Source organism: Aythya marila (assembly GCF_965140915.1).
Source record: "Aythya marila genome assembly, chromosome: 5".
NCBI classification, from domain to species: Eukaryota; Metazoa; Chordata; class Aves; order Anseriformes; family Anatidae; genus Aythya; species Aythya marila.
The window spans coordinates 17,594,430-17,621,960 of NC_139046.1; the positions used below are offsets into that span (position 1 = coordinate 17,594,430).

Sequence of the window (27,531 nt, forward strand, 5' to 3'; positions counted from 1 at the left end):
TGTAGGAAGTATTGCATTTCCTTGCATGAACCACCTTTATATTGCATATATTTTAACCACACTACTCAACATAAAATCAAACCAGAATTTATAATGAAGTATGATATTAGACATATGTTTCTCATGTATACACATTTCTGTCAATTTTGGATGAACAGCTTTCTCATTTGCTTGAGCAGGTTTAGGACTCTTCATCCTAGAAAAATATAACAGCCTACAGAAGGAGTGGCATGGAAAGAGTGAATAGGGATCACATTTATTGCCTCTTCCAGTATAAGATGAGAAAGACATCAAATGAAACCCGTTTCAAAACACTGTGCTTCCTGTGACAGTGTTAAACTCAGCTACAGCATGCTGTGAATGCCAGGAGCTTAGAGGCATTTAACAGAAGATGTTATATTGCCTCTAACTCAGGAAACTTTCAGAGAAATTACCATATACATACCCGTTGTATGTTTCCATAAGCATCTGCTTTTGGCCACTGAGTTTTGAGATGGCTTACTCTTTTATTGAATGTAGGTATGAAACTTCCACAAGCCTTCCAAAAACTTTGATAATAAAGAATGGGGCCAACAGACAGTAATTCTGATCTCTAAAGGTTAATGATACCATTGAAGTGAATGATTTTTGACAGATGGGGATCACAAGGGTCAGATCCTCTTCTAAGAGAATCCAGCGTCACCTGGCTGGAAAACAGCCTTGAAGTAAGTTACCTCAAGTTATGGATACTACATTAGCTCTCATCTCAAGGTATTTGGACCCATCTTCTAGAAATACTGAATCCTGAAGCTGCATGGAAGGAAAACAATTGCCAAAAGCATCTCTGTCTACTGAAATATTACAAATGCACTTACTGAATGGCACATCACCATAGCAGCAGCAACTTGTACAGGTATGCCTGAGGAAACCTTAAACTAGCGTGGACACTGCTAGCATAGTAATCTTACTACTTATCGTAGCTCTGTATTACCTCCAGTTCTTGGACAGTCCCAGCATTTCACAGAACTCTGCTGCTATAACTGTCAGCTGGGAATTCTCAAAAAACATCTTGCATGCATTAATCTCATATCTGAAAACCAAAAATAGTTTGTCTTATGCATGCATCCTAAGGATAAATTCACACTGCAATAATAAAAAACCATCAGCCAAGGATTCAAAATCCTTGATGCCTACAGTTAGATTTGTTTCAAGCAGTACTCATTCACTTGTTGGTAGTGACTCATCCTCCTGATATCTGTGTTTCAGCACTCTTGGAAAGCTAGCAGGTTCCTAAACAACCCCTCTTCATTCCTACCCACTCCTACCTCTCCCCAAAAAGCAACTTGTTTATACTTCCATGTATGGTATACAAGTGAAAATTCAGTTTTAAAAATACTGGCCCCTAAATTTCACAATTTGACACTGTCTATACTAAATTTAACATTTATTTTCCACTTAAAATCACAACGAAACACAGTAGCTGCATTTTTCATGACAATTTGTCTTATGGGCAGAGAAGGTGGATGCTCCCAAGATGAAAACTAGAACTTCAGTACAGAATTTGGAAGTAAGGTTGACAAAGTTCCAAGGATAAAGCAGCATAACTACTACAGCCTTAAAGCTATAAGGGAAAGCCACAACAATCAGATATTAGGAGCACTGGAATGGATTTACAATGGACAAATCCCGCTTATCTAATCAATCTGATAGAACCTTAGAGGCATACTATGAGACTAGTTTGTTAATTGCTCCAGTGCAATTATTAATTCTCCCTCCCTTTTGCTACTACAAACATCACAAGACAAACATTTTGCAACCCCTTATTTGTTGGTCCAACTTGAACTTTCAGCAGTGATTCTTCTGTACTGCAGGAAGTCTCCACACTGCTTGCTGCATTAACTAATAGCAAAAAAAAAAAAAAAAATCAGAGCAATATTTGATAATAAAGAATGGAAAACTTGATCTTTTGAACACAGTGGTGATTGGAACTGAGGGAAAGGGAACATCTTGTTGCCTTTACCAAAAGGGTGATCAAAAAGCAAAACAGAATACCCATTATCTTAAATCAAGGACTTTTACACATCAAATCAGAGAATGGTTTGGAAGGGACCTTAGAGATCATCTAATTCCAAACCCCTGCCATTGGCAGCGGTAACTGCCACCGGACCAGGTTGCCCAAAGCCCCACCAACCTGGCCTTGAACACCTCCAGGGATGGGGCATCCACAGCTTCTCTGGGCAACCTGTGCCAGTGCCTCACCACCCTCTGAATGAAAAGCTTCCTTCTAATATCTAATCTAAACCTGCCCTCTTTTAGTTTAAAACCATTATACTCCTTGTCCTATCACTGCACTCCCTTACAGAGTCCCCCCCCAGCTTTCCTGTAGCCCCCTTTAGGTACTGAAAGGCTGCTTGTAAAGTCTCCCTGGAGCTTTCTGTTCTCCAGGCTCAACAATCCCAACTTTCAGCCTGCCTTCACAGGAGAGGTGCTCCAGCCCCTTGATCATCTTTGTGGCCCTCCTCTGGGCTCATTCTAGTAGGTCCATGTCCTTCTGGTGCAGGGGGCCCCAGAGCTCAACACAGAGCTCCAGGTGGGATCTCACAAGAGCAGAGGTGGACAGTCACTTCCCTCACCCTGCTGGCTACACTCCTTTGGATGCAGCCCAGAATACAGTTGGCTTTATGGGCTGCAAACACACGTTGCTGGCTCATGTTGAGCTTCTCAAACACCCCCAGGTCCTTCTCCAAGGAGCCGCTTTCAATCCATTCTCAGCCCAGTCTGTATTTGTGCTTGAACATTCTACAGTGTTCTCCTGCATTCATTTTATAAACAAATTTAGAGTGTACATGAACAAAGAATATGACCAAAACTAATGAAAAGCCTTCAAAGAAAATTCAAAGCAATATAACCTTCCCTCAACTGAACAGAATTCTCTCCAGTTCCTAAACAGAGGGAAGTAGTTTGTCAAACGGAGAGAAAGCAGTCCTAATGTCTTCTCTCTCCTCCCCTCCCAATGACCACAAAACTTGGGCTTCGTTATGAATTGCTCACCCATGAATATTTATTGAAACAGTTCTTCTAGTTGTCATTACTAGTAGAGTGCTCACATGGGATTTATAGTGAACTAACTGAATTTTCTGTGTAAACAGGCCCATAGGCTTCTGCTGGAGCAGATGCTTAATGAATATTCAATGTGTTTTTAATCATCAGTAAACTTTGCTTTGACAAACTTAAATGTCTTTTTGATACAACATAAGAATAAAAATACACTTCTATTTTTAGTAATTTTCAGTCTCTTAACAAATGACTAAATAACGTTTGTTCCAACTGCTATGACTAGCCTGCAAGCAGAAACAAAAGCTTTAATAATTTTGGTTTAAATGACTTTTCATACTTCTGGGCGTTTAACAGTAGAAAGGTCAAACTAACTCGCAAATAAAGTAAATTGTTAACTTCAGATTGCTGAAATATTACAGTATTTGAGTGCTTCAAAAATATTTATCTTTCTGATTATTAAATGCCCCTAAACATACATTTATTTTCAACAAAAAAAAGATTGATTTTAATGAAACTGAGTTAGAGAAAAAACTCATGAAAAGGAACACAGGCATTAAAACTACTATGATTTTAGGAGTAGGGAAGAAACTTCAAGATTTTTCCTCCATAAATTTTAGCCCTCTAAAAGATATTCTGGCAATCCTCCTTCTCCTGGTCCATGTGCAAGAAATTCCATATAGAACTGAAGGTTCAGGATGGCATGCAAGCCAAATATTCTCAGATTTGTTTTTTAAAGCCTACAGGTCCAGTCATTCTTGGTAAAGAGACTTATGTTAACTTTATTACCGACTTTCTACCCATTTGAAATATGTTTTCAAAAAGCTAGCAATGCATGGAAAACATGAGTCAGAACAAGAATGTCAATTTTATATAGAATGACTGCTTGATCTACTGATCAGCTATCATCATTAAGTTTAAAAAGTCCACAGAAGTACAATCATTTCACTGCCACAAGCAAGTTATTTGCTCAGCAGCATCTGGAGATAACCGCAGCCAACTTCTTAGAGTATTATTTTATCCCTTGATGTCAGTTGCTTTTGTGCAGGAAGTTTAAGCAATTTTTTTGCGCAACCTTTCATTATTATGTTACCAACGCTTCCTGCTATAGGTAGTCAATAGGATATTCTTGTTTCAGTCTCTAACCAATCCACATTATCTAAAAGTTGTATTCCACAGAAACCAAGCTTGAGAACGTAAGATTCAGTATCCATCTGAGACGAAGACCACACCACTACATAAATGCCTCAAGTGTCAGTGGAGCTACAGCCGTAAACTACCAAATCTTAGTATGACAAGTTTAGGAGACAATAAAATTATATATATATAGTTATGGTAAGTAAGTATTTCTATGAAGTTATAACATTAGCAGATATTCATTTGGGAGTACATTACTGATCAACAGAAGTGACAAAACATGAGGGAGCTGGGATTGTTCAGCCTGGAGAAAAGGAGGCTCAGGGGCGACCTTATCGCTCTCTACAGGTACCTTAAAGGAGGCTGTAGCGAGGTGGAGGTTGGTCTGTTCTCCCACGTGCCTGGTGACAGGACGAGGGGGAATGGGCTAAAGTTGAGCCAGGGGAGTTTTAGGTTGGATCTTAGGAAGAACTTCTTTACCAAAAGGGTTGTTAGACATTGGAACAGGCTGCCCAGGGAAGTGGTGGAGTCACCATCCCTGGAGGTCTTTAAAAGACGTTTAGATGTAGAGCTTAGGGATATAGTTTAGTGGGGACTGTTAGTGTTAGGTCAGAGGTTGGACTCGATGATCTTGAGGTCTCTTCCAACCTAGAAATTCTGTGATTCTGTGAAATACATATTCTTCAGAAAATGTTTGAGGATTTTTGGCATACAAACTCTTTCAGAGAAATTTGCCATTTGTTCTCCAGAAAAGTATAAGTTTCACCAAGAAAAAAGTTTGAATGGCTTCTGATCATAGACTAAATACTGTTAATAACATTTTGGTACCAATAGGTTCACAAGAAAGAAGCAGTAAGCAGCATTAGCAAACTCATATCTCCCTACTATCAGGCACCAAATTTAAGAGAGAAAAACAAGAAGTCATCCATTTTTCAAGTAAAATGCACAATTAAATCACAGAACTCAGTACCACAGGATTCTGTGTGGGCTAACACCCAACAAAATTAGCTCAGTAAGGAACCTGACATGTTAATAGATAATTCAAGTTGTGGCACTAACTTACTCTGGACAATTTTCATTCTTGTAAGTCTTCAAATAAATCCCAGGGAACATACCATAGAGCTAACAGATACCGTTTATCGTGCTAATCCCCATAGCATAAAAAGGCTGCACTCAGACTGGATATAAGCTGGATAGGTCTTGGGTCTCACTAAAACATTTTTATGTCTCCTAGTCCTCCACACACTAAAATGTGTATTTGGGGTAAAACTTTTTTTCTATATACTGAGATTGCTGTCATAGGTTTGGAAAGTAAAATACTTCAGCATCTAGACTCTTAGAAAGATGCTCTAAAATCAACATAGGAATTTAAGACAACACATCTGAGAATTTATTCCTCAGAGCAGAAAGTATGAGAAGAAAGTCATGTAGCTTCACAAATACATGTCAGAAAGCATGAACAATCAGTTTAAAATTAGGATTTGTTTTTGAAGTTACAATCCATATACATCACTTCCTTGTGAATATTCACTCAGAATAGATTTAAGTATGAAAGGGATTTGATCATCCTCACCAGCAACATTAATTAGCATTGTAAAGTATTACTGCCTTTTAACAACATGACAAAAGTCATATCAATACCAAATCCATACTTGCTGTGCAGGAAAACAGCCTATTACTATTTGAAAAAATGACTCGTACAAACTCCATTTGCTACAAGCTTTCTAACCTGGAAACACAGAAGCTCATAACTAGATTATTCTGTCACACTCTTAGCAATCCCAGGATTTGTACTCGAACTATGAACTTACAAATGCTGAAGGCAAGAAAAGGACTCCAAGTTCATATGAGCGTATCATCAGCTGGGTGCCATTTTTCTCCAAAGCTCCCCACGCTGCTTTAGATAGATTGGCACTGAAAAGAGAAAGCATTTCAGCAAGGAATAATCTTCAGAGCAAAAAATGCTGAAGCTGTAGCAACGCACTACAGCTGTAGCAACACTTCTACCAGGAGTACTTCACTTCAGTCAAACCAATTTTTACTAAAAAGTGATTTGTGTGGTGGGAGCAGCAGGGGCAATAATCAGAAGAGAATTGATGGAATACATGCAGATAATTATACAAGCCTGCTCATCTCATACAGAGATATGAAGAGATTCAGCCTTTGGGATCTTCTCCATGCATTTCAGAAAGGAACTTAAAATTGGTAAATAGCTTCAATATAACAACATTAGAAGATTAAAGGCTAACTAAATTATGACTAGTTATAAGATATTTAGCATAGAACATTTTTGCAAGTGTTAAAACATAGAACAAAATGTTAGGAACAAAAGGTACTTAGACACATTCATAAACAGAAGTATTATCAAGTAAGAATATCTTTGTTTTAACATGCTATTCAGCAGCAGCTCACTAATCCTGCATCAGTATTGGCTACATTGAGCCAGAAAGATACAGAACTGTTCTCATAACCTACTTTTACAGAATAATACATAGCCTAAACATTATACTTAAACCAACAAACACACTAGATGTTTTTTGATAGTAGCATATGGTGGAAGGGAAAAGACATTAAGAAAAGTCAAAATAGCCATGAATTTCTATATCAGGTGGACTAGCATCACATTTAAATGACATCTGTATCCTTTAACTACCACTTTAATCACTGATACTACAACCTACAATAGTATCAGTAACCAATGAAATTTAAGAAGCCAGAATATAGAGAAAAAATCAAGTAACTGAACATTTTAAGAGGAATGATACAAACATCATAAGCTTTCGTATGTATAGTTACACAAAAGTCATTTTTTTCCAGAAATTAAACAAATCTACATTTTCATTCACAGTAACACATCCTCCCCTCATGTTAAGAAATCCAAAGGAGCAAAAAAAAGATGCAGTAAGAATATCGTCTGTACTTGAAGTTAAACAGCATTTATTAGATATCTAAACAGCAAATATTAGATATCTATGTTTCATAACAATAAGCCAGCACAAGGATAAACTTAACCTTAACTCATTCTATTTTGTAGCAGTCAACGGACAAGCCAACATATCCAGCATGTTTTAGAGAAACTCAGCCCAAGGTTTAGAAAGTATTTATTACTTCCATTGATGCTGGACCCTGATACTGCAAGTTACAGCCCAGAGAACAATTTGGGTTGTCACCATTAAGGGAGTACTTTTAAGGGTTTCTTACATGTCTTCTAAATACGTAAAATTTGGCATGTGCTTTCAGGAAATGCTAAGAACAGAGTCAAAGCATCTCTAACATTTAAGTTCTCACAAGATGCAACTGATTCTTTAGTCTAGCTTTTCTAAGTAGCGTTATCTTGTTTCTTACAAGCATTTTCTTAACAATGGAAAATTTATATTCTTACTTTGTGTGTATGTATATGAATGCAGATATACAATTGATATATAAATGTACATACACACTTAACTATTTTCAGGTCAGTTCTGTTTCCACTAAAACTTTCATTTAAATAACCTGTAAAAGACTCAGACTTTCTAAAAAGAAAGTCCCTGAGAATGTATCAAAAAACATTATATATTGACAAAAGTTCCTAATACTAATTATAGCAGTATGATTACAGTAGTAACTCACCTGTGCCTGCGATTTATGAGAACTTAAAAAATGAAGCCATGTAAAAGTGAGAGGTGTATAGTTAGTTATTTACCTTGTAACTAAAAACCATGCAATCTTTTTGAAGTCAGGACTGGGTCTCATATATGTCTTAATGTGAGGCATAGCATGACTTCGACCCGAGACTTCTGCTGACCATTTGCTAGAGAAACAGAAGAAAATGAATGTTTTTTCAGATATCTGTGTTTTGATTAAAAAACAAAATGCACACATACTCACCATGCTACAATGCCATGTTTTGATACTATCTTTCTTTACCACATTTAATACTTGTATACCTTACAGAAAAGGTTGAAATACCTCATTAAACTTAATTTTTAATCTTGAAATCCACAATCTTAATGTAAGCTGAACAGGCAGGATAATTCTTCTTACTACAAACAACCCTGACAGACGTTCTCCTCAGTGTATTAGAATCCCCTAAAGAGTTTTCCATTCTTCCACTCCAAACAGCATTCAAGAAACGAAGTCCAAACTTCCAGCCAATTTTCCTTCTTTGAAGACAATCAATGGTTATGCCTTTAAACAAATGAGCTTTGTCTTGGCACCAAATTAAGCCTTGCAGAATTCCCCAAAGTTATTACAATGCATTAAACATAAAGTAGAAGCAGGGAGCAGATCAATTACACTATCCTTTCTCTTCCCTTCTCTATGCCCCTAAGCCACTCAGAAACTTGAGAACTTAACACAGTAGAGGTTAAATATATATACACACACACACAATAACCAGTTCAAAACCATAAACCATTGCTAGGGTAATTCAACATCAATTATTGGTTGTCAGAACTCAACTGCAAGTAACCAGTAAAGGTATGTACAGAACTGAAGGTGTGTAACCATGGTGTCCACAAGCACTTTCCATTTAACTGTTAGCCCTCACTCAAAATCAGGAAGTGAGAGGGCCTCCAAATACACCTACATTAAACCAGAGACTTGTCTTCCCTAGGTTCGGAATGTAATACTAATTAATATGCTCTGGTTTTGGTTGTCACAATCTTCTTTTACTAGTTTGGCATTCTTTTCTAAAAGGTTGATCAAAAAGAATTTATCAGCTCTCATAAACCTCAAGTGAGCTTTGTTCATTTAAAAGCCTAAGAAAATTCAGGAAGTGGAAGGCCTGGAATGATTGAATTACTTGAACTGACTTTCAGGACTAACTTTCACGCAAGTAAGTCAATAGGCTTTGCAGTTCAGCAGTTGAGATTAGGTTACTTTAACATGCCTATCCTCAGATGAAAACCCACCGTTTTGCAGAACTGGCACAATATTCTGAAAGGGCAAGACTTGAAACACTGCTCAAAACTTCTATTTTGATGCATACCACATTGAAGTTGTTTTCTGAAGAGTAGGCTAAGATATGTAAAACAGCTAACTAGTGGTCCCCCACAGAACTCAAACTTCTATAGAAGTATATTACATTATTTCACATCATACATACTATGTAACAATACCATGAGTAATTGTTAACATCTTTCATCTCACAACTAGCAGTTCAGGCAAACATTATCTCCCATCTTCGCAGAAGAAAACTTAAAGCACAAAGAAAGTTAAGATGTTCCAGTAAGATTATAGAAGTGAAAAGCAGGAAGAAATAGAACCAGCAATGAAACGCCTTTTTTAAAGAAAGATTTTTCATCTCAATACCTTACTTGAACACAAATTTCTCTCCCCATATCCCAGTATCTTTGTAGTTAATATCTGTCTAAATCCTTCTTACCTCCTTATCTCAGAAAGACACAATTAAGTACTGCATTTTAGCAGTACTACCACTTCTCTTCCACCTACATAATGCTAACTGCACTTAGATTACTGTAGTAACTAAAAGCAATTGAAACCAGTATTCCAGAAAGTTAAAATAAGAGAACATATATTTTGGCCATACTTCCTTCAGTAGGGCAGTTCTAATATATATGGATAAGAAGAGGAAAGTGATTATGTTCTTTTTAGTAATATACTATTTACTACCTCACTGAAAATCTCAGATGCTTTTAGCAAAATCGCTATTAGCAAAGAGGTAGTTAAGAAATGTTCTCAATTCAGCCTAAAAGCAAGCACGTAACTGAACTGCTTACCAGAATGACAAATTGAATGAATTGGAAGGGGTTTCAGTCAGGCATTTCTGATTTTTAATACAGCTAAATTTCAACTTCATCATGAAACTGTCCTGACATGTTTTAGAAAAAAAAAATAGCTGAAGATATGCTTTGATAATAGCTGAAAAAATAGCTGAAAAAAAAAAAAGCCTGAAGATATGAGATCAGTTGTTTAGAAGAGGGCAAAAAAAATAAATAAAAGAACATATAATAATATAACAAATTGAGGCTAATTCTAGTAGAACTGACTTAACACATTTTGATTTGTAAACTTTTCATCAGTGTAGCTGGCAGAGATTGCAGAAAGGGCTGGTATCATCTTGCAATAAAATTTCCAGCATATTCAATCTCTCAAAATTCAGTCTCACAGTAAATACAGTAAGTTAAATGAAACTAGCTTTGATGTACTTTATGGACCAAAACCACAGCTTGAAGTAGTTATTTTCTTGACAGTTAGATGGGTCACAGTATAGTCTAAACTGAAGGCACAAGTGTGAGTAAGGAAAAGTTGTACGGGTAGATTTAAATCAACTATTTGACCAGTAAAACATGAGAGCTTTTTGCTGTTTTAAGATTTTACTAGCTTAACTGACTTCAGACCACACTATTCCTGAAATTTTTATCACTAACTTACTACTCAGTCTTTTGTGGCATTTCAGTCCAAAGTTTTTTTTAAATTATACATTTATGATTAGGTGTAACTAAGTCAAAGCATTGAATTGAAGGGTCCCTCTACTTTCCTACTCTTAAAACACAGAGTTTTTACCTGCCCTGTCCCTCTCTTTTTCCAATAGCTGTCTTTGAGTTTCACATAATTGTTGCTTTTTTGTGTTTTGTTTTTTTTTTTTTTTTTTTTTTGCAAAATATATTTGTGCAGCACTACAGATAAGAATGCTCACAAATTATCACTTCATTTACTTGTAGTATTTCAGAAGTATTTTTTTTTTAATTAGTTTTAATATTTGTGATAAAAAGTGTTTTACTATCTGGTAAATTTCTGAGTTTGAAAATAAGAGACACTGCAATTGCAGTGCATTTAGCTGGAAGGCATACAAAAAATATCATTCACCACTAATGCCTGACATTTCTGGCACAAATGATGTAAAGGAGCAAACACAACTTCCCTCCACCCCATCTTTTCAAGTCGAGCTACTGAGACAGGGAAGCCAGGTAATCCTAACATCCTGAAAATAAATCCAATGCAAAACACATTCAACACAGAAGCAGAGCCATGAATAACTCATTTTCTACAACATCACCTCTTTCATCATTTAGTTCTTAACTTCAAATAGTGAATGGGCTTTCTATCTTGAAACACTAGCAAGAAGGCTAGAACATAGTGAAGAGAACTCATACCATTAATCTCCACCACAAGAGAACAGTAGGTCCTCTGTGTAAATGCTTCATCTCTCATCTTTTATGATGTTAAGGGAATGGCTGTTGTTCTTCAAATTGAGAAGAGATTATTCTTCTTCAAAACTCTAAAGGCCTAAAGAATACACAATGCTCTAAAAACAGACAATATAACCAATTACAGACTTGTCACTGACAAGTCAAACAAGGTTTTGTCAAGCCAACTTTAATGTTTTGAAAATAAGTATTTGACAAGGTAACTGCATAAACATAAGACATGCTATTAAACATCGCTCAATTAAAATTAGCATTAAAATGCAATGTTCTATGTACTCTTAAGAAAATCAACTGCTGCAAAAAGTAGTAATGAAATCATTGAGGATTATATGTTTCTCCTTATCAATGAGTAATACTGAATGGAAAAGACAGCCACTCTATCAAAGAAAAATTGAGCAATTGTACCACTTATGCACTAGCTAATTTAACAGAGTAGTCTAGTTTTCATTTGTTCTGTTCTGGTAAGAAAAATGAAATCGATATTAAGTTTAGTCATCTTGTTCTTTTGTGAAATTACTTCTGAGAAATCACAATTCAGAGCTATATTACACTCAACTGCTAGAAGAATTAAGAAAAGCGGTCCGTAGACATAAAAATTTGCATAGGTTCTACCTCTTTAGAGGACAACATAGACCACAATTTTCCTACTCCGTAGATCTCTCCGTGCTTCTAAAAAGGAGCTATTCCTTCACCCTTGCTTTAAGTATGATGTATTTCTCTTCTTTCAACCCTGGTAGGTTCCCTACTTCCTTAATGGTTTTGCATTGTGTTCCAGTGAGGTAAAGACAAATTCCTTCTATTTCCTCTACTGCCCAAAGCCTTCAAGTCTTTAAAATAGGTTATCTTATATTTAATATTACTGAAAAAGGACCTACTATTTTTTCTCTCTCTCAGGTTACTACCATGCATTGTCATGTTTTGTCATCCACTGTGTTAACAGCTTACATGCAGGCTCTCCTCAAGTGCCAGTGTCTTGTATTACTACTGCAGGATAAGAATCTACATCTGGACACTCACTACAGAGCCAATTATGCAGGGCCACTTGTCATTTGCAACCACTTCAACAGATGAATTTAAAACAGCTCTTTTGCTGCCAGAGAAGGACATGAATATATTCAATGAGACAGGTATGTGGAGTGTTCTTATTGAACAGGAATAATACGATGAATGTTATTACCAAGGAATGTTCTGTGTGCTAAAGAGACTAATTGAACAGAATTGGTTTTCTTCCAGTAAGATTCTTATGAAGTATATGCTTACAGAAGGAGAACTGAGGCTGGACATTGGCCAGCAAGGCTCACAGTAGCAATCATGCTCACTCCAGAATGGGGGATGCTCTCTGCAACTAGCAGTTGTATTCCTAGCCCTCTGAATATTTACAGTATCTCCATCAATTCTGGCTGTACTTCAATGTGGGCTAAGTATCTTGGAACAGCTTCCGCCTGGAAGAGTTAAAGTTTCTGGTGAAATGAATGGAAACCAGTGGTCTTGTAAGATGTTACCAGATTTTGACTTTTTTTTTTTTTGATCTGCACAAAACAACTTTTCCCATTGTTCTCAAAAAAACAATTAAAATTTTAAAAAGATCCAGCCTGAGGGAGACATCTGGCTCTGGTTTTGTCAGATGGTTAGAGTTTGGCAAAAATTAGTAGCAAGTGAAAATAGAAGCTTTTAATGGAAAACGTCAGACACCTTTGACAAAAGATGGCATTACCATGAGGAACTGAGAATTTTTAGAGCAAGACTGCTCCATTTGAAACAAACAAAGCCTAACGCTGCTGTGCCTCAGCTGAACTCCTGTTAACAGTGAGGCATAAGTAGAAAAGTGAAGCACAACTGCACTAAAAAAGTAACTTGATTCCAATGCAGAGAAGGAAAGCCTAAATAGAAGATTACAGAACCCAAAATACGACTACTTGTTTCATTTGCAATGGTACTCTGTATTTTTGCAGGTATAAGAACATCATGTTTTATCCACACTTTGGAGATGAGACCAGCAAATAAGTACTTAGAGGCTTTTATTTTAAGGAGTTTAAAGATTCCATGCTTCTTATCACTGCCACTTAATTTGCTTTTAACACTCAAACATACAGAAGTTTTAGTTTAAATGTAAGAGTCTAAAACAAAATCAAAGAAGAGTTTAACTTACTGAAAATAAGTATGCAACCACAGCTGTTTCTGCGCTGTCTGTATACTGTATGGAAGGGAACCACCAGCTGGAAAAAAATATAGAACACCTATATTGACATTTTGAAAGACATTCTGAAAAAAAAAACAAAAAACAAAACATGCAGACTTGGGGTATGTTATCTCTATCCTCATGACTTATTTTTGGAAAATTTACATGCTCCAAAGATATATTTTTTCCCCTCCCAATTCTTAAGATGTAGCAAGTCCCTGAACACAAAGTAGCAGATTTACACTTGTTCTTTCTTTCTAGAACACAGGCTCTAGAATTAAGTCCTCTTAAAAGAAAATGTGCATTGGTGCTTTGTTACGATACCACTTGATATCAACAATCATTACTCACAGAAGCAAGCGGGTGTAAAGCAAGCAGCATTCAGAAAAGAAAAAAAAAAGATTTTAAAAAGCAAAATCTCTTTAGTTGAAATTGTATTTGTATTGGATCTGGTCTTTGACTAACACACACTAATTTCTTGGAATGAATTTAACGTAGACAAATCACTTGTGACATACTGAATTATATCAGTGCTGTGTATTAGAAACGTGATGCAGAACTTAATGCATTCAACTTGTCCTTCAAGAAGCCATAAGGACTTCTCACAAAATCTTGGAAAGTCCCTAACATAGCGCTCTCTCACAGGTGTGGTCTCACCCGTGCTGAGCAGAGAGGAAGGATCACTTTCCTCAGCCTGCTGTCAACACTCCTCTCAGTGCAGCCCAGGATGCTGCTGACTTTCTTGTCATGAGGGTGAACTGCTGTTTCATCTTCAACTTAATGAGCACCAAATTGCTTTCTCCAAAGCTGCTTTCCACTGGCCAGCCACCAGTACGTCCTGGTACCTGGTGTTATTCCCATACAGTACAAGACTTTGCACTGCCCTTCACTGACCTTAATCAAGCTCCTGTCAGCCTCAATCTCCAGCCTGTATAGATTCCTCTGAGGGGCAGCACAATCAAAAAATATATCAACCACTCCTCTGATTTATATCATTTGCAAACTTACTGAGCAGGAACTCCACCCCACCATCTTGGCACTTCATGGAGATGCTAAATACTTGGTCCTAATATCAATGCTTTGCACACACCACTAGTGGCTGACCTTCAGCTGTGCTTCATGCCATTGATCACAACATTTTGGGACTGGTAGCTCAGCTCGTTTCTAGCCCACCTCAGCCTCCACTCAACTTGATGAAGTAAAGGCTAGATATCTGTAGGGTTGTTATAGGAAGTCATGATGAAAGCCTTACTGAAGTTGAGCTAAACAACATCCAGTGCACTCCTCTCATTCATGAAGTGAGTCATCACAGAAGGACATCAACTTGGTTAAACATCATTTCTCCTGTAAAAATCCCTCCTTTAAAAATCCACGCTGACTACTCCCAATCAATTTCTTTCTGAATCACCTTCCCAAGGATCACTGTGAGACTGGCTGGCCTGCCTGTATGTCCTCATATCCTTCTTTCCTACCCTTCCCGAAGATAGGAAATAATTCCTTCCTTTCAGTCCTTACAAATCTCATGCAATTGTCATGACCTCCTGAAGACTGATCAGTGGCCTCACAATGACATCAACCTTGGCATGCATGTTTGTAAGCCCCAAGTGTTTGCTTTCAAGAAATGAGCTTTACTGCATCAAAACACTACAGTACCTCTTCCTCTTTCAGGTTGGCTGAGGCTATGATTTCTGCACAAATATTTAATGAAGATAGATGTGGGAAGACTGATCATACCAATTGCATATTGCAGTATTAAAAATAACAAGCAGTAAAACACATTTTCTGATGTGTAGAATGCTGCACAGAAGGCAAGGTGAACTTGAAGTATGAACACTAAAAAATGGGAGCTTTCTGCCAAAAATCAAAGCACTGTTCTAACTCCAGTCAAGAGCTGATATATAAACATAACTATACAGATTAACACATCAAACACACCAGTGCCCACAAAGGTATTTCTACTCAATTAGAGCAGAAAATCCAGAGTCAGAACCCCAGTAATATTAAAATACTACAAGGATACTACTGCCAGCTGTTCAAACAAGTTATCAGCAAGATGACAACTTCAGGTTCACTCAAATAGCAACCACTGAAATGATTTTGCAAGACACTGACCACAAAAAACTAAATGTACTTCCTTTTGCTTATCTGCTTACCAGGATAGCCTTCCAGACTTTGCCTCACATTGTTCACAGTAGGATAAACCTTCATGGAGGGAAAAAAAAAAGTTAGCTTTAATAATGCAGCTTTAAATATATATGCTGTCAATTTTCAAGTAAAAAAAAATCTTAAAGTAAACTTGTTACATGCTACTTATTTCCAATGTTACAAAATACTAAAAGCTTAATTTTTCAGAATAAAGTTGCACTTGACTTAAAAATTAGCACCTAAGAGACATACCAAATGGACCGGAACATCACATTTAAGGAGAGTTGTCGCTCTGCTGCCTGTGGCCACCAGACTCTCCTGGAACTCAGAACACAGCCATTTGGACTCATCAGCTCCCATTGATCCAATGCTTGAAAACTGTCCAACAACAGGCCAAGACTCCTGTGCGGGTACTGATGAAGCATGCTCTTTCAAAAGCTAGTGAGGAAAATTAAAACAGTAACACATTCAACAGGAAGAAAGCCTTAAGAGCTTGTATTCACTTCTGAAAACAAAGATTAGCATTCGTACTATCTAACTTGGCAATTAAAAAAAGTCATCAGGATCTCCAAGTAAACCAACTGCTCATTTAGAAGATCAAACATCACCAGTTTTATCCAAAAGCATCAGAGCCAACCCTTAAATTACTGGTAAAAAGAATTTTGGGAGCTTTTCCTAAAAACAGGAAATACAAACTTCAGACGTTAAAAGTCTTTTTATATATGGTGGTTGTTGACCTTCAAATTCTCACATTGTAAAGCCCCAGATGTAATGACAGGAAAACCAGAACAATTTAAATGAATTATTTCAGTTTTCTTCTCAAGTTGTTCTTAAGCTGTGAATGGAATTTAAAGTCACATTATAACCAGATAGATATAAGCATATACTAAATTTTATGTAGTAGCAACCTCTCCTCACTCTAGGTAGGGCACTTATGCCTAAAGGGGTTCATTGTAGCATTACCAGTCATACCTATGTTGTTATTAAAGAAATTAATCTTAAAAAACAAACAGTGACAAGAATTTTATCCTTTACTTTTTTCTGGTTTATTTCATTTTCATTCAGTGTCTTACAGGCAAGAAAAACTATGCAGGTGACATACATCAGACAGGGTGTACTCTACCCTTGAGAGGAAGTCCAAAAGAGTAGGTTTGATTTTCAATACAAAGTGATAAATTGATATTTTATACACCACTGAAGTTTGCCATGGACAGTACCAGAATTTCTGGATAATACCATCAAAAATTCAGCATGGAATTTTAAACAAAACCACTTCATCAGGAGATGCAGACTGAAAATTCCCCAGATATGAGAAGCATTTAAGTAAGGTATTTCACGTCACCTGTTAATACTGAAGACTGAAAAAGAAGGAACCCTAGAAAATCTTGATATGCAATATTGTACAATTAATTACTATTGTAGCTTATTTAAATAATGCAGGGGGTTAAAAAATTCTAATTATTTATTAAAAATAAAAAGTCAAGATCTTAAATATAGAAGAACAACACTAAAAATCTGACTGAAAGGATAACATCAGCTGTACACAAAGTGTTTTTTTTTAATTCCATGTTTTTGGCTAGATAGTTAAACAAAAATACTTAATTTTTAACAGTTAAGTGAATTAAACAAGCCTGATCCCTGCATGCAGGGAAGTCTTTATCAACACCTCATTCCTCAGAAAAAGCCTCTGAAAAAGGCCATGTTTGATACCCAGTCACAGAAGGCTGGATCTTGATAGCAAACTTTTTACAAATGTCAAGAACAGATAAAGTCATTTAAGTGATGGGGCTTCCTCAGATATCTCTAAGGGCATGACACTTCAGACAGCAAGCTGAGTTTGATAATAGAGCTCAGAAACATAACATGCAAGACCTACACTGCTGTAAATTGCAAGCTTATGTTTTTTGTTAATTTAAACTGTATCAATTTTTTCAAATATTACAGAGCACAGCTGGAAAAGCTAAAAGGAACTAAAGAATGCTCTGAAAATACACTTACAGTTAAAATAATACTAACAAAAGAGGTTACAGTTTTAGTACCTTTCTGAGCCTAAGATGACCCCACTTTTCTTTATCAATACCTTGATATCGTCCAGGGGTAGAACCAAGCAGATAAACTCTACAGAAAGGAAAAAATACCAAGTTATTTGCAGCTTTGCTACTCCCACAAGAAAAAAAACAACATACAACCAGTGGGAATCAAGTCAATGGGAAGAGCTACTTTAACACCAGGAAATGGAAGGTACTGCACATCATAGCAGAGGGCCATGTCTTCTGTTTAGGATTACAAAAATAAGAATACCAAGCAATTAAGTACCATATATAACAGATTTTGAAGTATTTTGGTTTGTGAAATTTCAAGATATGCTAATAAGTTTTCCTTGCATAGCTCAAGTAGTATTTAATATTTCACTCAGGACTTACAATATGAAGAAAAGAAGATTTTCAGGTATGTAACTATTAGAATCCTGCATGGCTGTCATGCACCACCAGGCTGATCTATAGCAGAGGCATGAACTGTACCTGTTTCTGTGCACAAAACCGCAAGAGACAGGTATAGTCAGAAGTCTTTGCCAAATGAGAATTATTTGCACTTGATTGGGCATGTAATTTTGAGTAAAGCCAATCTACTGTTACATACAAATCAAGAGGTTTAGGTAAAGATTTCATCCAGGTACCTAACAGCTCAGAAGCAAAGTGCAGCTTTTTTAAACTTTCTAATAATGGTTTAGTAATCTTTTTGACTTTGTCCTGAGAATGGAAACTTGCCCAGAATCTTCATTTAAGAAGCTGTTCCTCATTGCATCTCAATCCTAGTTCTATCCAGGAATATCCCTACATATTTTATACAGCAAGGAACTGATCCACATCCTAGGAAGTGCCTCTTTCCTAAACCATGCATAAACTCACATCAGCTAAGGCTCACCTGACCTGTCCAAGCTGAAGCTCATCAAGTGTACAAAAACAGAAGCTCAGGTGAGCTCAGCTCACTATAGGCTACGCCTTTCTTTATGATCTTGTAAGATTTTATCTGAATGAAAAAGGCACATCATTTTACATATTGAGCTAGATATGGTTTCAGTCTCTATGCCCAAAAGGTCATTTTCAGCTTTTTTTCCCCCTGAACATTTCTGCTGGCTTGCAGAACTATTAAGTTGCCAAGGAAATTTATTCTTTCTGAAATAACTACTGTCTTTCTGTAGAAGCGCTAGATGTATCTATTAGATGTGAATTAAATGAATGCGCTTTTTTTTTTTAAAGCAATAATAACAGTGTAATATTAGAGAAGACTGTTTCAAGACAAGCTATGCTATTGCTCAACATAATATAGCATATTGCACACAATCTATGACTAATGGGCCAAATTCTACACATAGATTAATGGATCGAGCTCTGTCTTAAAGTGCAGAAGCCTATTCTTAATACAATCCTCATTACAATAACCTTTGCTTACATGATCTCTCATATGAGAGAATCTAATACAACTCTTTTTTCCCCCACTGTTAATTTTATTGGAGCAAATACTTAACCCAGACCAACTTAAAAGAAACCCCATGTCCCCATCACTTAGGGCCACCTCTGTCAAGTTACTGTTGATGCACTTTTTTCATGTTTATTAAACTAGAAGTTGATTAACTCAACAGTCTGCATAAAAGATTTAAAGGGAACTCCTTACAAAGCAAAATGACAAAAACATTAGCACATACATACTTAAGTGATAGTTTATCCAGAAATGAGTGCTTCTGTGTTTTGTTTTTTTTTTATTAAAGCTGAGAATATCTGTTTTGGACTACATGGTCTTCAAATTCCAGAATGAGCAGCTCATCAAGTCTGTTGCTCCATTGACAACTGCCCATAGTCAGACCCATATTTGAACTGTTAATCCTGAAAACAACTAAGGTTAAGGAACAAACTTGTTGGCTAATAGATGTTAGCCACAGAGCCTTAATTAGGGGGAAGAAAGCATGCAAACAACTATAAACAAAAAATACAAGAGATACCTTGTCTCTGATAAGTCATGTTCTTGAATCACATCTACCCATTCCTTGAGTGTAGGAGCATTGTAAGCCATCAAGTAACTTATCAGGTCAGATTTAAAGTTAGTTTCAGATTCACCAGCAGAACCAGCTTTTCCCTGAGGTAGCCTTGGATATAAAGGGCTTAGCCATATTCTAAAAACAAAGGCACAAAAAGGACACCACACATTATCACAAGGTTTTAGTAAGTCATTAAAGCAGATCTGAAGATCCTAAATGACTTCTTGACAGATTTAGTTTACTGTGATGCTACTGAAGATAACGCAACTTACCATTGCTTTACAACTACAGAATCATCAAGTCTTATGGTGAGTACCACAACACCAGTAACTTCAAACAAAAACAACAAATGTAAACACATTTACCCATGCAGATGCTTACAGATTTCTCTACTCTTAGAGGCCAAGCTTAGATTTACTGACCAGTTAGCTTTCCATCAATACTTTCAGTATGAATAGAACACTGCAACACATTCTAAGTTACTGGTTTTGTAGAGACATAGAAAAAATCCTATTAGAGAGTCTGAAAGTTCTATATGGCTTTAAAATTACCTTATGGTAACTTGCCTCTCCAGGATTTCCATCAGAATAAAATGGGGTGGGTACTATACAGGGCAAAACCATCTAGCAGTTCTTCCCAGTCACACATTCTTATAGCCATGAAAGCCAAATGTTCTGCAGTGTCAGCTCCACAAAAACATTGATGTTATCCTTTGTAATTCAGGAGTCAATAAAACATACAGGATCCCGTGACCCATCATATTGGTAACATTTCATATTACTGAAGTGTGCATGAGCTAAAAATTATTTTTCATGTTTGACAAGTAGGACAACGTTAAGCACCCCATGTAAGTATTTTCATGCCTTCTTGGCTTTCTGAAAAGCTGGCTGTCAAAAATACTGAAGCCATCCCAAAGTAAAAGACTTAAAGGCAAGAAATCAATGGCTGTACCTCTGCCACTCAAACCTTATAAGAACTTGCTTCAGACAAGTGAAAAGCCTCAAAATCTTGTCATATTTATTGGTAGTAAGATGGTATCAAGATGACGGTGACATCTGAAAGGCCAATTTCAAGTCATTTGACTAAGAAATCTTAAATCCTAGACTACTGTGGAGCACTAACTAAAAATGCTCCCAGAAAAGGGTCAAGAGAACAGAAGGCTGTTATATCAACGCTATAATAGTATTATTAATATTTCACTTAGTCCTAGCATAATAAGAGATCTGATACTAGTCAGAGTTTAAAGTAACAGTCAGCTCAGGACATGAATTTTATTTACAGTAGAAAGCAACCAGAGATCAGGCCTTGACAGCTACCACCATTCTAGATCTATTTTTATAGATTTTTTAAATCTTAACAGTGTTAAGACTTGTAGCACTGGATGTTCGGATCTACTGTCCTGTCTCCAGAAGTAGCAGATACCTATGAAAAGTATTAAACTTACACGTCCCCTGGGACTGTCCAAGACTTCAGATGTGTAAAAGGTGAGCAACTACTCCATCTCAGGAAGCTACTACCTATTTTTCAGTATTCTCACACGGATTTTGACTCCACTTCCCTCCAAACACATTTAAATTTTTAATTATCTGGAGCATCCTTTTGCAAGGAGCTCACAGATAAACTGCATGCCTCAAAAAAAAAAAAATCCTTTTCCTATTTTTAAGTGATAACTTCATTTCATGAAACCTAGTGTCTATTGGAAAACTATCCTCAGCCTCTTCCATATCATTCAATGTTTGAGATCTTATGGTTTATTTATAAAAAGGAATAAAAATAAAAAAAGTCTTAAGATTGATGTATGACATCAAGATATATGTACCTCAGAGTTGATTTTGATGAACTGCCTTGTACACAAGCTAAAAAATGGCTGGACTTGCAAAACTGAATAGATCGACAGATCTTAGCTAGATTTGATAATCTAAAACTGACAGATCCTTAGCCCTGACAATGTGATTCCTGTAACAGTACTTATACGTTTCACAACATCAGTCTGGCACAGAGCTAAGAATCGTTGTTGCCAGTGATAGCACTGAGCAAAGAACGTTTACAAGTCTCTGCTACAGGCATCTCATTTTCCCAGTGAATACTTCCGGTATCTCAAAATAAGTAGTCACGAGCACATAGGTATATTTCTAAATTGCATCAGAAATGCTCCAATGACTGTAAGAATGTCCCTCATTTCTCACATCCTCAGAACTCCCCAGGGGAGAATTCCATACTACCTACTATATAACAGATCTTTGCACAATTTAAAGTACAAGGATTATCATGTGTTTATTACGTCATCAGGTCAGTTGAGGTTCATATGCTCCAATTGGTGATTATTTTCCAGTAAAGACAATAAGGCCTAAAATACATATTTCCAGTTGTTTTGACACATTAGTCAAAATGATTCAGTGACTTAAATTCTCTTTAGTACTTACGTAAAGCCTGATTTTCAACATATTTGGGTGTTTAATGACAGGAGGAGTTGCATATCTAGCACAACCAAGAAAACAGACCTCTAACACAGAGCAAGCCATACAAACTGACAACTCAATAGCAAGTAATCAAAAGACCTGCTAGAGATTGTTACTTACCCCTGAGTTTTCTGATGCCAGTCATCAGCAATAAGATTGGATGTATGTATCACAACTCGAAGACCTTCTTCATATAACAACAGCATCATCTTCCTTAAAAATAGAATAACACTTTATTTGCTTCAAGCACACTGAGTAGGAAATAACCTAATAACTCTCTAAAATGCTCCAAGAAGATCAATTTCAAAAGACTTATTCTGTTCTCCATAAAAAGTAGCGTTGAAGTGTTTTGCCCTACACACATGCCAAACTTGCATGTCATTAAACTATTGCTGTGTATTGTCAACATCATGATTTATTCCCGAGTACAGCTTCATATCTCCCATGACTGACTTCCAAAAGCAACAATGAATCCTTTCAGAACAATATTTGCTATGTTCTTTCAAATAAAGATATTACTTTGCAGATAAAAAAAAAAGCTGTATTTTATAAGAGAATTGTCAAAATGATTAATTCATAAAAAGCACTGGATTGCCCTGAAACCAGAAGATCTTCACAAAGGTCTTCACTGTACAAAATATGACACTGAATCTTTTCTTACTTGTTGCTTGCAATCTATGACATTTCATCTGTGACACTCCCACAATATCAAACTCAAATTTTCCTTTGAAAAAAACCCAAATTCAGTAATTGCTTCCAGATTTTTTGCAGTTGATGTAGACAAAGAGCTGTAAATTAGTGTTCTATCCAGCCTACCAACGGCTGATAAAGTCTGCATTATACTTTTGGCATCAAAGCATGAGGTACTAACAGCCAATACCTACAGTTCACTGACTCCAGTTGTGTAACTGGCACGCCTCATCTTACTTCATTTGTTTCCTATCAAACAACAAACAAACCTCTCACTTATAAATACAAAACAATGAAGGAAATTTATCTTTAAGACTCTGCAATTTTTCTATGAAACCCCATTTTATAGCTTTAAAATAACTCGCAGATACATGAAATAGAGATATACAACATGAAAGACATCACTTTCAAATTTCATCAATATATTAGGCCTTTCCTTCAGAATTCTGTCTTCACATACAGTAATAATCTATCTTTCTGTTCTCTAAGTACTTTCTGACATTAGATTCTAGTTGCTACACTGAACGCAGTAACTGCATGTATCAGCTCTAGGGTCGTCTTTAGAAGGGGAACATTCTGCTTCACAGCTGCTACTTACGTGTGGTGAGTTCCAAATGCAATATCCAGTTTAGCCTACAAAATGAAAGAGTCAATCATTAAAAATTGCTGTTGTGCACATCTCATATGCAAGAATGTTAAAGGCGGAAGGGTGCTTCATATTTAGTTTCATTTCACTGCTCTCTAGTGGACAGATCACAAAATACGTTATCCTCTATCACCTTTAAATATACTAATTGCTAGAAACTGTATTAGAAGTTGCAGTGAAATTGTTTGCTGGATCTGCTACAACAAAATTTCTTTACCCAGCAATATTTTCAGAAATAATCAGCCTTGCAGAAACAGACCTAGGGATCCAGAAACCAGAAGCGTGCCCTTGCAGAAAAGGAAACTACTGATAGGCTGTACTAGTGGGAGCATTGCTAGCAGGTTGAGGGAGGTGACCTTTCCTCTCTGCTCAGCACTGCAGAGGCCACAACAGGAGTACTGTGAACAGTTCAGGGTTCTCCAGCACAAGAGAGCCATAGACATGCTGCAGAGTCCAACAGAGGGCCATGAAGATGATGACGGGACTGAAGCATCTTTCCCATGAGGAGAAGCTGAGAGCTGGTACTGTTCAGCCTAGAGAGGTAAAGACTCACATGGGGATCCTTAAATACCTGAAGGGAAGGTGCAGAGAAGATGGAGGCAGGCTCTTTTCAGTGGTGCCCATGGACCAGGTAAGAGACAACAGGCACAAATGGGAACACAAGGGTTTCTGTCTGAACACCGGGAAGCGCAGGTGACTGAGCACTGTCACAGACTGCTCAGAGAGACTGCGGAGTCTCCCTCCTGAGTGGCCTTTAGAGCCATGTGGACATGGTCCTGGGCACCCTGCTCTGGGTGGCCCTGTTTGAGCAGGGGGTTGAGTCAGATGGCCTCCAGAGGTGCCTTCCAGCATCAGCCATTCTGTCATTCTGAAGCATATAACTGTCACAAACAGCTTAGTGGCTGAAGAAAAGGCCAGAAGCCAGGGACAGAAATGCTTTTTTTATTCATTGCTTTGCTCTTATCAAGAAGGACATTTAAAACACTATTTCTAGGGAAAGGATAAAACACAAGTTACAGATGTTGAGAGAACTTTTAGTCAATGATGGCTCCAACATTGTGCCTAGTTAACATGAGTAGAGCAGATGTAAATATGAATATTTCATTTTTGGGTACTGGCATAATGGAATGCATGGGCTGCTGGAAGTACATGAAGCAGTACAACCAAACAGGAAAGCCATCACAAACACAACTTGCCCCTACTACTTGGGAATGACTACGTTGCCAAGTCTATCATATGGGATAGATTACACCTGAATTCTTATGTGTGAAAAAATTATATGCAAAACCATGAATTTGTTGTTAGAATATTTAAACTCTGAAATTAATAAAAAATTGGTTACTAGTCTACCACTTAGTGTAAACACCTGATTAACATAGCACACAGCAGCCCAGAGATCTTGCCCTGGTTAATTTCAAGCAAAGGATGATGAAAATATCAGTTACCTGACAGAAACTAATGTTGTCAAAAGGGCGTGCTTGTGCAAGCAGTTCAGCTTTGGATTCCCTCTTCTCACCATGAACTATCAACAATGGCTTCTTCCTGAAATAAAGTGATATTACTATTAAAACATCAAAAGAATTAGCAATCAGCCCAAACCAGCTTCTGATGTAGCTGTGACTTCTGGTTCCTAAACCCAATGGCCCATCAGAAAGATGGCACTAAATTCTACATGCCTAACTAACTGAAAAAAACATTAACTACCATATAATTCTATGCGAAAGATGTTAGAACACTTTAATAGAAAAAAGAAAACAGGAGGTGTATGGAGAAAATCAGACTTGAAAATAAAAACTAGTAATACAGGATCTTGTAAGGAACTCTTGTCTGTATAGCTAGAAATACAGAAATAAGATCTCTGAAGTACTGATATAGCAAATGTGGATATAAGAATTTATTATTTACAGAAAAGATTGAAACAAAGGAGAAGCTAGGTTTATTCTAGCAGTAGTTTCATTTTTGCTTCCTAATACTCTGTTCTACTGAGTGCTGTAAAAAATACACAACAGTTTTTGTTCCTGTTTTAAGTTCACTTCATGTTGCAGGTTGCCATTATCAGAGTAGAACTTCGAGGAAATAAGAACTACTTTCATGACAATATCCAGCAACTCCAGGCATTACATAACATCCCAATCATTTTCACACTGTTTTCTTATGCTCCTCCTATATTCCCTCCTTCCTCATGCATTATCTTTTTCTTGGGTCTGTAAATTGCATGGCACAGGGGTTTTTGTTCCATTTGCATAGGTCATCTACTACACTGTAGTACTGGTGCACAGTGGGGTCTTCTAAATGGTGACTAATAAAAATCAGAAACCAGCCGTACTGAACTCTGTCCATTTAATACTTTAAAAAAAAAAAAGCAAGAAATCAATAGAGAAATACAAATGTGGAATAAGTGTGAAAGGAAAAAACAATAGCCTGCACATACACAATCAGAAAATAATTTCCCAGGGTAAGCAAAAGCTTATAATTCAATTGTAAGATGAACTCACATGAACAGAATTTCTTGCTATTATAGATGAAATTGCTATTATTTCACCTTTGGAAAATAAACATACCTGAATTCCTGTGGATACTGTCTAACGAGCCATTCCACATCTATGCAGTAGTTAAACTTGTGCATAAAAAAAAGAAAACAAGCTCATGAAAAAGAAAACAACTGTTTGTCAAAACAATGGAATACAACAAAAATGCATAAAGTTATTGCTCATTACCACTTATATCATACAAATGCGCAACGATGCATCATAACAAACAAAAACAGTATAAAAACTTCAAACAGCATGTTTTCAGAACAAGTACATTTTTGAATTTCAACTCCTTTCTTTCATGTCTCTTAATTCAAGGACAAATTTGAGTTTTTCAAAAGAATGCATTAGTGTTCATAAAGTTCAGCATGCACACAAGAAGAATCACATATGCACGATGTAAAAGCTGCAGTGCAAGAACCATCTCTTCATACAGGAAGAGCTTCCAAGCATTAACAAGAATATTCCTAGATTGTTCCTAGATTGCAACACACTTATTTTTAAATCACTTACAATTACATAAAGATGCATTTTTCAGTTACACATTCCCAGAATGTGAGATGGTCTTATAAACAATTTAATTCTAAGAACATGGGATTATTTTTATATTTCATAAAACCATAGAAAGGCTTGGGTTGGAAGGGACCTTAAGATCACCCAGTTCCAATCCCCCTGCCATGGGCAGGAATGCAACCTATTGAATCAGGTTGCCCAGGACCTCATCCAACCTGGTTTTGAACATCTCCAGAGATGGGGCCTCCACAAACTGTCTGGGCAACCTGTCAACCTGTTCCAGTGCCTTACCACCCTCTAAGTGAAGAATTTCCTCCTGATCTCTAATCTAGATCTCCCCTCTCTTAGTTTAAAACCATTCCCCCTTGTCCTGTCATTGTTTGTTTGCTCCCCTCCCTCCCCCTCCCCCAAGTTGCTCTCCATCTCTTTTATAGTGTCCATTAAGTACTGAAAAGCTGCAGTAAGGTCTCCCTGGAGCCTCCTCTTCTCTGGGCTGAACACCTCCAACTCTCTCAGCACACCTCCATAGGAAAGCTGCTCTAGCCCTCTGATCAACTTCGTGGCCCTCCTCTGGACTTCAATAGATCCACATCCTCCTGGTGCTGGAGGCCCCTATGTGGATGCAGCGCTCCAAGTGGGGCTTCAAAAGGGCAGAGCAGAGGGGGGCAATCCTCTCCCTTCACCTGCTGGCCATTTTTGGTGCAGTTGGCCGCCTGGGCTGCAAGCGTGCACTGCCAGCTTATAGCAAACTTTCTGCCCGCTAAAACCCTCAAGTCCTTCTCTGCAGGGCTATTCTCCATGAGTTCTTCTCCCAGCCTGTACTCCTGCATGGGACTGCCCCAACCTAGGTGCAGCACGTTGCGTCTCATTAGGTTCACATAGGCCCACTTCCCTAGCTTGTCCAGGGACCTTTGGATGGCATCCCTTACATCTGTTGTATTGACTATACCACTCAGCTTAGTGCCATCTGTGAACTTGCTGCAGGTGCACTCGGTCCCACTGTCTGTGGGA

The 27,531-nt window shown here is 37.2% G+C and overlaps 1 protein-coding gene across 2 annotated transcripts in view; it reads right to left on the bottom strand.

Moving 5' to 3' along the window:
- Positions 1-27,531, bottom strand: part of TDP1 (tyrosyl-DNA phosphodiesterase 1) — a 42,222-nt gene that overhangs the window by 12,037 nt on the left and 2,654 nt on the right. For both annotated transcript variants that reach the window (XM_082761904.1, XM_082761903.1), the window contains exons 4-14: positions 26,038-26,093; positions 24,922-25,018; positions 23,429-23,463; positions 22,261-22,353; positions 19,646-19,816; positions 17,685-17,763; positions 15,898-16,083; positions 15,654-15,702; positions 13,471-13,537; positions 7,853-7,960; positions 5,982-6,084 (exon numbers count right to left, since the gene is read on the bottom strand). In XM_082761904.1, the coding sequence (XP_082618030.1) occupies positions 5,982-6,084; positions 7,853-7,960; positions 13,471-13,537; positions 15,654-15,702; positions 15,898-16,083; positions 17,685-17,763; positions 19,646-19,816; positions 22,261-22,353; positions 23,429-23,463; positions 24,922-25,018; positions 26,038-26,093 (1,044 nt within the window). The remainder of the gene's footprint in view (positions 1-5,981; positions 6,085-7,852; positions 7,961-13,470; positions 13,538-15,653; positions 15,703-15,897; positions 16,084-17,684; positions 17,764-19,645; positions 19,817-22,260; positions 22,354-23,428; positions 23,464-24,921; positions 25,019-26,037; positions 26,094-27,531) is intronic.